Source organism: Orycteropus afer, unplaced genomic scaffold, assembly GCF_000298275.1.
Source record: "Orycteropus afer afer isolate SDZICR_OR568_19922 unplaced genomic scaffold, OryAfe1.0 scaffold00128, whole genome shotgun sequence".
NCBI classification, from domain to species: Eukaryota; Metazoa; Chordata; class Mammalia; order Tubulidentata; family Orycteropodidae; genus Orycteropus; species Orycteropus afer.
The window spans coordinates 6,089,151-6,097,645 of NW_006921715.1; the positions used below are offsets into that span (position 1 = coordinate 6,089,151).

The 8,495-nt window shown below is 44.0% G+C and overlaps 1 protein-coding gene and 1 non-coding gene across 2 annotated transcripts; both read left to right on the forward strand.

The window, feature by feature from the left end:
* Window positions 1–1,342: 1,342 nt before the first annotated feature.
* Window positions 1,343–6,678, forward strand: EIF5 (eukaryotic translation initiation factor 5). Its single transcript, XM_007944566.2, has 10 exons — window positions 1,343–1,414; window positions 1,527–1,608; window positions 1,843–2,015; window positions 2,262–2,373; window positions 3,244–3,386; window positions 3,612–3,770; window positions 5,160–5,321; window positions 5,578–5,742; window positions 6,078–6,212; window positions 6,589–6,678. Exons 1-10 carry the CDS (start codon window positions 1,343–1,345, stop codon window positions 6,676–6,678), a joined length of 1,293 nt encoding a protein of 430 aa, XP_007942757.1.
* On the forward strand, window positions 2,669–2,794 carry LOC122150361. The gene has a single exon (XR_006163625.1). It is a non-coding gene; the product is annotated as a small nucleolar RNA SNORA28 (small nucleolar RNA).
* Window positions 6,679–8,495: the final 1,817 nt, after the last annotated feature.

Here is an 8,495-nt window from a genome sequence, read left to right on the forward strand (position 1 = left end):
TCCGCAGGTCGCCAGCTCCGGCGCTGACGGGTGTGGACCCCGGACGTCGCTGGGACTCCTCCCGCGCTTCGGCGGCGGCACCGGCCCGCCCGCTCCTCGCCCGCCCGCCTCCGCCTCCGCCTCGGACCCCGGTGACCACGCGCCGCACTTCATCCCAGTCCCGGGCGAGCAGCGTTGGGTTTATGTCTTTATTTGACGAAAACGGTGAGTCTTGGCGGCGGCGGGAGATGGCGGCCGTACAAGATGGCGACGGCCGCCGCGTGACCCTGCGCGTGTGGCGCAGTTTCGGGCGGCGGCGGGGGCGGCGCGAGCGACCCTCCCCGCCCCGCGCGGCTGACTCAGGGTCGGGGCTGCATCTGTGAGTCACTGCCGGGGGCATGGCGGCCTGGGCCCCGCAGCCCGGGCCCCGGCCCGGTTCCGCTTCCTCCTCCCCTCCCCCGCCGCCCGCGCCCCGCAGCGACGTGCGCGGCTCTCTTGGCCCCACCTGCAGGGGCAGAACTCGAGCGGGTGTCACCGTCGCCGGCCGCCCAGCCCCCAGCGGTGGCCATGGGGACAGGAGCGAAGGTTAACTGTGGGACTGGTGCTGTCCCCCGATGGAGGAGAGGGCGGCGAGGGTGGGTCCCGTTCCTCTCCTTTCTCGCTCGCAGGCAGGGTTGTGTTTTTTTTGAAGCAAGCAGTGACTGTTGACCGTGGATGCTTGCGGAATTTCCCGTTTGAAAGTGATGGCCGGGGACCCGAGCAGTGGTCTGTCCGGGCGTGGGTGGCGGAGGACAGGGCTGTGTGTGTTTCAGTAACCGAGGGAGGGTGGCTCCGCCGAAGCAAACCACTGACGGGCGAGTTGAGGTCGGTCTGATACTAAGCCACCGCAGCTGGGAAACAGCTGGGCGGTTTGTTTTTGTGGTCAAGTCAGGCATTTCCCTTCCAGAGCCGCATTTGGGTCCCCACGGATGCCTTTTGTGTGGCTGAAGTTGTACTGTGTTGCAGGGCACTAAGTAACATTAGCTGTTGTGCACCTGAACCAGAGAAGGGGCTTTGCAACACAGGGCGGTGGGGTACAACCAGCCAGGATGCAGAGGGACGTGTTACACTACAGGAATGATATTAAGCTTGAGCCTTGTGTCCTTTCTCTTGCAGAGCTGTTGCGCAGCCATTGGTACCTGTATTGGGGAAACATAGCCTACAAGCAAGGAGCTTACAGCCTCAGTGGCGAAAATTTTTTCATGTCAGAGACCGAGAACTCTTGCAGTCGTTTATGTCATCCCTTCTTCTCCAGACAGAAGATACCAAAAATTTGCAATCAAAGATCTCTTCATCTTATTGATAAAGCCACTAATAAGCCAAAATGTCTGTCAACGTCAACCGCAGTGTGTCAGACCAGTTCTATCGCTACAAGATGCCCCGTCTGATTGCCAAGGTAATGCTGGGCTTCGTTTTTTTATAGGAAGTGGTCATAAGCTCTCTTAGATTTTAAGAGGTTACACTTAACAAGTTAGGCAGTGTAAAATTACCATTCTTATTTTCTTTAGGTTGAGGGCAAAGGAAATGGAATCAAGACAGTTATAGTCAACATGGTTGACGTTGCAAAGGCGCTTAATCGGCCTCCAACGTGTAAGTAATGTCTTTGGAGCAGTCTAAAAAGGTTCCTGAATTCTTTGATATGCCTAAAATTGTGTGCTAATTAATTAGTTGACAGGTTAAATGGCACCTTGGAGTTAAAACTGACTTGCTGGTTGTCATGAGTAACCTGATAAAAACATAAAAGAGTGGTACTTGGATTAATGTGAATTGATAAGGATTAACTTTTGTTAACTGTAATGTGCCAATTTTTCTTTTTTCAAATAGATCCCACCAAATATTTTGGTTGTGAGCTGGGAGCACAGACCCAGTTTGATGTTAAGAATGACCGTTACATTGTCAATGGATCTCATGAGGCGAATAAGCTGCAAGACATGTTGGATGGATTCATTAAAAAATTTGTTCTCTGTCCTGAATGTGAGAATCCTGAAACAGACCTGGTGCGTGCTTTTGAGCGTTCTGCCAGTGTGTCTGCTTGTGTGTTCAGTCCTGTGATGTCACCAAATCGTGTTCCTGAGATGGCAGAGCAGGCTGCATTGGAATTTAAAAAAAAAAAAGATCACATTGTAAAAAGAATATTTGTCTACTGGGCTGTCTTCTGAGGCTTACATATTTCCATGCATTATTTCTCGCAGAATTATCATACATAGTGGTGGATGACATACTTGTTTTTATTCTTTTGGCAGCATGTCAATCCAAAGAAGCAAACAATAGGTAATTCTTGTAAAGCCTGTGGCTATCGAGGCATGCTTGACACACATCATAAACTCTGCACATTCATTCTCAAAAACCCACCTGGTAAGTCATCTTGATGACCTAAAATTTTAACATAAAGCAACTAATTATTGGAAACAATATGTAAGTTTTCTTGGTTGTGAGCCAGAAATGAGGAATTTTTTATTCTTGTACTATGTTTAAGATGTCTTTGAATATACTGTCAAAGTGGCTAGTTGGACTATATAGCAATTTTGAAAGCAGATTATCTTGGAAGGGATGAAATACAGTACTGTAAAATAGATTGATGGGATCCCAGCAAACAGGTTCTGCTGTTGATTTAGATACAGGGGCTTGGGTCATCAGCTTAAGTTGATGCAAGCAACACTCTGTGATGGATGATTGAAACCGTCCATCACAATTTGCGCTTGCTATAGCAAGAAAGTCTAACCTATTCCGGTTTTCTCTCCTCAGTGAGACAAGCTGTTACATAGACTTAAACAGTGCTTGTGCTCTTGGCTAAAGCCCATTTGAGATTTGGTATTGTACCAAGTTCATGTGGGGTAGAGGGGAAAGGTCATAAGGGACAAAATTTATTACTTGATTTGGAAGCATCAAAACATTCTTTGTCCTTTTTGTAAATGTCTAAAGATTTGAATAATAAAAGGAAGAATGGGAACTAAAAGGATCTCTGTATTTAATACTGATTCTCCCACTAGTATTTTGGGTCACTTCATCTTTAGTCTGAGTTTCTTAAACACATATTTTGATCTTTGAAGCCCCTTAGAATTCCAGGTCAAACTGTGTGTGTGGTTTTCTGAGGGAAGGAATCCAAAGTATTCATTGGACTCTTCAGAGTGGGGATGTGTATGACATAAAGGGCCAGGGTTTTAAATGTGCCTAATGGACAATGAGGTAATATAACATGTAGGCTTAAACTTTTGTTTTACATAGAGAATAGTGACAGTGGTACAGGAAAGAAAGAAAAAGAAAAGAAAAACCGAAAGGGGAAGGATAAGGAAAATGGCTCCGTGTCCAGTAGTGAGACACCACCACCTCCACCTCCAAATGAAATCAGTCCTCCTCCCCATGCTGTGGTGAGTGCTGGGCAAAAGTAGAAGTCATTGGCTGAGGTGGGCAGAAATGATGAAAGTATCCTTCCTGGCACATGATGGCAACATTTTTGTTTTGTTGACTGCTTGAATTAAGGTTGCCTTAATTTATTTCAGTGGAAAATGAATTTAATGCTATTAGTTTGGTTAAAAACTGATGTGTTTTTTTATTTTTGAAGGTTTTAACCAAAGATTTTTGTTTATGAATAGGAAGAAGAGGAAGATGATGACTGGGGGGAGGATACAACTGAGGAAGCTCAGAGGCGCAGAATGGATGAAATCAGTGACCATGCAAAAGTTCTGACCCTCAGTGACGATCTGGAGAGGACCATTGAAGAACGAGTCAACATACTGTTTGATTTTGTTAAGGTAAAACAAATGCTTTCAGGGCAGTGTAGAAGTTAGCTTCAATCCAGCCGTGGGGTTTAATGACGACTTCAGACTGGGTGGCTGGTAACTTTTTCTTATGGTAGTTCTTTTGGATATTCAGGAGGCTTATATTCACCACCACCCACTATTTTTATTTTAAAGCCATAGACTTAACGAACAGTACATTTATTTTTAAAATTGTTTCTTTTAACAATTTTTTCTGTTAGAACCTACCATTTGTACTTCCTTCCTTTTGGAAGGGCAAGCAACTATGAATCCAATTTGATGTGTCTCCGGAGACGAGACCAAGCCACAGATCCACTGCAAATGGAGCAGAATCCACCCTCTTACATACTCAGGCCCTTAGCCTTCGTAGGTTTTATGGGCCTGCAAAAACGACATGGAGGCCACGTGTTCTGAACTCCTCTAATCCCACAAGGGGAAGACAAGATTACCAGCAGTAGCCCAAGGCCTATTCCTACAGGACCAGACATACTGCCTCCCTCCAGCCCTTTCTCCAACCGTTCTCCCAAAGCACCCACCACCTCTCTCCTGGGTTTGATAATTCGCTGCAGTGGCCACATAGAGCTCACAGATTGTGTATTAGGGAAGCACCACAGGCTACTAATTCAAGTTCAGGGAAAATGCTCTCTCTCCCAGCCCACCGTCCCTCAGCCAGCAGTCTCTCACAGTCTCTTTCCCAGCAGCGCTGGTACCTCACTGTCTCACTCAGCTATGCGTGTCTCTTGCGTCTCTTTCCAAGCAATGAGTGTCTCAGGAGCCCGTGTCTCTTTCAGCAGCACGTCTTCCTCAACCAGCAGTCAGAGCAAGCTCTGCCTCTAGAAGGCCTCCTTTTGAACCCGGCAGGTGGTCAAACTAGTCAATCATAGCATCAGAACTCTAAGCACCTGAGAGAGAGTGGGCACCTCCCACAACATTGTTTTGTGCCACTCCCAACAGAAATACTCCAGGTGGACAACTTCCAGCAATCAGGAGCTCCTCAGTTGCTCATAGAAAATCCCACCTTGGAGTTTACAAAGACTTATGGGTAGAAAAGCCACACTAAGTAATTTACTACACCGCAGGGCCCTAGTACTTAATTTCAAGAGTCATATTGCTTCTAATCCTGATCATCTTTCTTGTTCTTATGGGACTTTTTTTTTTTTTCCTGTGTAAAAATGGGTGTTTCTCCGATAGAAACTTGTCACTTATAAATTACATTTCAAAACTAGAACTTTTTCAAGGTGGTATGGTTTCTCTTGTGTAATTCTCAGGGATGCCTGATCTAGAATAGAGACTAGGCATGAGAGGGACCTTCAGTCCTAGGAGCAGGGCTTCACCACACAGGGATATATCTCCACCTCTCTGAATTTTGCTTTGTATTTGCAGAAAAAGAAAGAAGAGGGTATTATTGATTCATCTGACAAAGAAATTGTTGCTGAAGCAGAAAGGCTGGATGTAAAAGCCATGGGCCCCCTGGTTTTGACTGAAGTTCTTTTTAATGAGAAGATTAGGGAACAAATCAAGAAATACAGGCGCCATTTCTTACGAGTAAGCAAATTATTTATTTTACATCTGTAAATGCAGTTATGGCTGTGTGGCCTTGGGCCCATTAGTTTAACCTCTCTGTTCTTTGAAAAAAGTTCCCCATAGATACTTCCTAACTAAGCAATAAAGGGGCCTTTGTGCATTGACCTTGTGGACCATTGGTATAAGGCCCATACATAGCCTTAAAGGGGAACAGATGACTTAGTCTTCAGTGTTAACAGTGGTCAACCTCTTGAAGCCAAGATTGATCTCTTTGCAGTTTTGTCATAACAACAAAAAAGCTCAGCGGTACCTCCTCCATGGTTTGGAGTGTGTGGTGGCAATGCATCAGGCTCAGCTTATCTCTAAGATCCCACACATCTTGAAGGAGATGTATGATGCAGACCTTTTGGAAGAAGAGGTCATCATCAGCTGGTCAGAAAAGGTGGGGTGTATATATAAGTGGGTTTTTCGGGCATAGAAGTGTTGCAGCGTTAAGATTTTAAAACCCTAGTACCTTACTTGCTCTGTTAAAATGTAATCCCTGTGCTTGGCTGGTGTAACTTGTTAGGTGATTCAGTTACGTCTGGTTTATATAGTTCTCAGAAAGAATTGCTGGAATTGCTCAATTTGCGTTTAGTGAACATGGGTTTTTGGTAAGGATTCAAGATGAGGCTGTGACCCAGTCTCTTTAAAGAGCTCAATGTGAGGGAGGGATCACATAAATAAATCATTTTACTAAATTCTTCAAATTAAGAACATTGTGCTGAACTTGTACAGGCATCTAAGAAATACGTCTCAAAGGAACTTGCCAAAGAGATTCGTGTCAAAGCAGAGCCATTCATAAAATGGCTGAAGGAGGCAGAGGAGGAATCTTCTGGTGGGGAAGAGGAAGATGAAGATGAGAATATTGAGGTAAACTGGGGAGAGAGTTAACTACAGTGTTAGTAGGTGTTTGAGAATTAAAAGGTTGGTAAGCAGTGACATAAAATGGCCAGTTTTGATAATTCAGAATTTGAGTTATAGGTGTAATAAAAGGGTAGATTTGCCTTAATTCGGGAAATGTTTGTATTACTGGAAAAGATGACCCCAAACAATAATGGTCTCTTTAATGCAGGTTGCATATAGAGGAATTAATTGTCAGTAAAATTTTGTAAGATATTAAGCTGTGGAGACAGTTTCAAGATAACTTTCTGTTTCTGATACCGGAAACTTCTTGTTATTTAGTGTTTTTCAGGTAGATTTATTGGGATAAGGGCTTGGAAATCAATAAAAGCATTTATTTTATCAGGTGGTGTATTCGAAGACTGCCAGTGTACCTAAAGTTGAAACTGTGAAGTCTGACAACAAGGATGATGACATTGATATTGATGCCATTTAAAGTGGTGGATGCAACCTAGCTTAACAGTGTCATGCTGCACAATTTCCTGCTTTTATCAGCCAGAAGTGCAACATGTATGTGCAAAAGCTAAATGGCTTAACATCATGCTACACTTTATACTAACAATGTTCTACTGTGAGTGGTATGTAATAGCCCAGTGAGACATCTAAGGAGCCCATACACATCCCTGAGCAGATGTAGTTTGCTTATTTATAGCATGTTTGTTTCTGAAAACCTAGTGGTGGACACATTTGGATCACATTTATAGTTAGAAAAATAAAGATTTGTTTTTGGTCATTCTTCAGATTTTTAACTCTGAATGACTTTAACTGAAATAATTGGCTCCTTCTAAAATGTTGCACCATCACTTGACCTGAAAGGATTTCTGGAGCCTGTTAGACATTGTTAGGTGCTGAAACTGTAAAGAACTCTTCAGCAGAATGTAAACTTAAACTTACTTGTTGTTAATCAACTTACTCATTAATTAAGAAATTCAGTACCTTTCAGGTTTTCTCTTTGGTCCCTCAAGTTGACATCTGGTAATGGATGTTCTTCCCATGCCAAGGTGGACCGGTCATCAGATGATAGTGTGACACCTTTATCTTAGAAGAAAAATGACCTGAGTGTCCTATAAATAATTTTAAGAGCAGGTTTGAAACTTGAGTTGTGGTTATTTGGGTTGTTGTCAGTTGGTTCTTCTCTTCCCCCCTCCCCCAGTTCGTGTACACTTGCCCCTGATTGTGGTCTTTGACATCGTGTGCACATTGGCTGAGCCAGGGAAATTACCACATTAGCAAATCAGCAGTTTGTATGTGGAGCTATTGCTTTGTTCTGAGAGAAAACCCAAATTTTGGAGTGTGATAAAACAGCAAGCTCCTCTGTGGCTTCACTTGGCAGGAGCAGGAAAGGTGCACTTAACGTCCAGCTAAAAAGTGAGTGTCGTTTTTCAGCTTCCCTTACACCTCGGGTGACAATTTATGATTGTTTCCACATCCTGTATCTTGTTGGATGTGTGTTCTCCTGATGGCATGGTGGTTTCATGCTGTCTCCATTTGGACGTCGCCTTTGCTTTTTGGAGTTTGGTTGCTACCTTGCCAAAATAACCTTTGTAATGTCCAGGACTTGATCCTCCCACCCCTTGCCCCACCAAAAAAAAAAAGGCTTATTTAAAAAGAAACAAAGCTAAAAGCATATTTCTAAGTCAGAGCCTGTATTTTGGCATAAGACTTGGGATGTTTTTTACTTCACATTGAACATAGACAGATAGCCAAGAAATCTGTGAGGATGGTCGCTGGGGCCTGACCCCACCCATCCAGGGCTTTGATTTAGACGTAAAGATGAGTTGATCACTTTTTGTGAATTCTTTGCCCGGTTAGCTGATCTGAATCGCTTGCTTTGGGTTCTGACTCCATTTGAGCAGTCCTTTTTTCCAGGTAAGAACTTGTTGCATTTGTTGCTCTCCATAAAAATGCATGGTGGGAATCAAGAATCCAGGGTTGCTTTTGTGGAGGAAACACAGGCTTGTCCCGCTCACCTCCCTTGCCCTACTTGGTGACCCATCTCACAGATTTTAATGAAACCTTCCTGACAAATGTGTGTAAAAATTTTTCACATTGAAATTATATAGACATTTGGTAGAAATGAAAGCTTTTGTTAGTCGGTATTTTAAGGAATTGGAACCTACAGTCTTGCTGCTGACACAAGAATGGGTCTCCAGCTGCCTTGTGCTAGACTCCGGTGAGGGTGGAGCAGGAGCCTACCTGGGGGACGTGCTTTTGTCACACCAAAGAGAAAGGGTCACGGATCTGCATCTCACC

What these genes read in the sequence shown, in the direction of transcription:
- EIF5 (XM_007944566.2), top strand. Translation starts at nt 1,343, where the DNA reads ATGTCTGTCAACGTCAACCGCAGTGTGTCAGACCAGTTCTATCGCTAC. An exon ending in TGCCCCGTCTGATTGCCAAG is followed by an intron (nt 1,415 to 1,526) that starts GTAATGCTGGGC and finishes TATTTTCTTTAG; the next exon opens with GTTGAGGGCAAAGGAAATGG. An exon ending in GTCCTCCTCCCCATGCTGTG is followed by an intron (nt 3,387 to 3,611) that starts GTGAGTGCTGGG and finishes GTTTATGAATAG; the next exon opens with GAAGAAGAGGAAGATGATGA.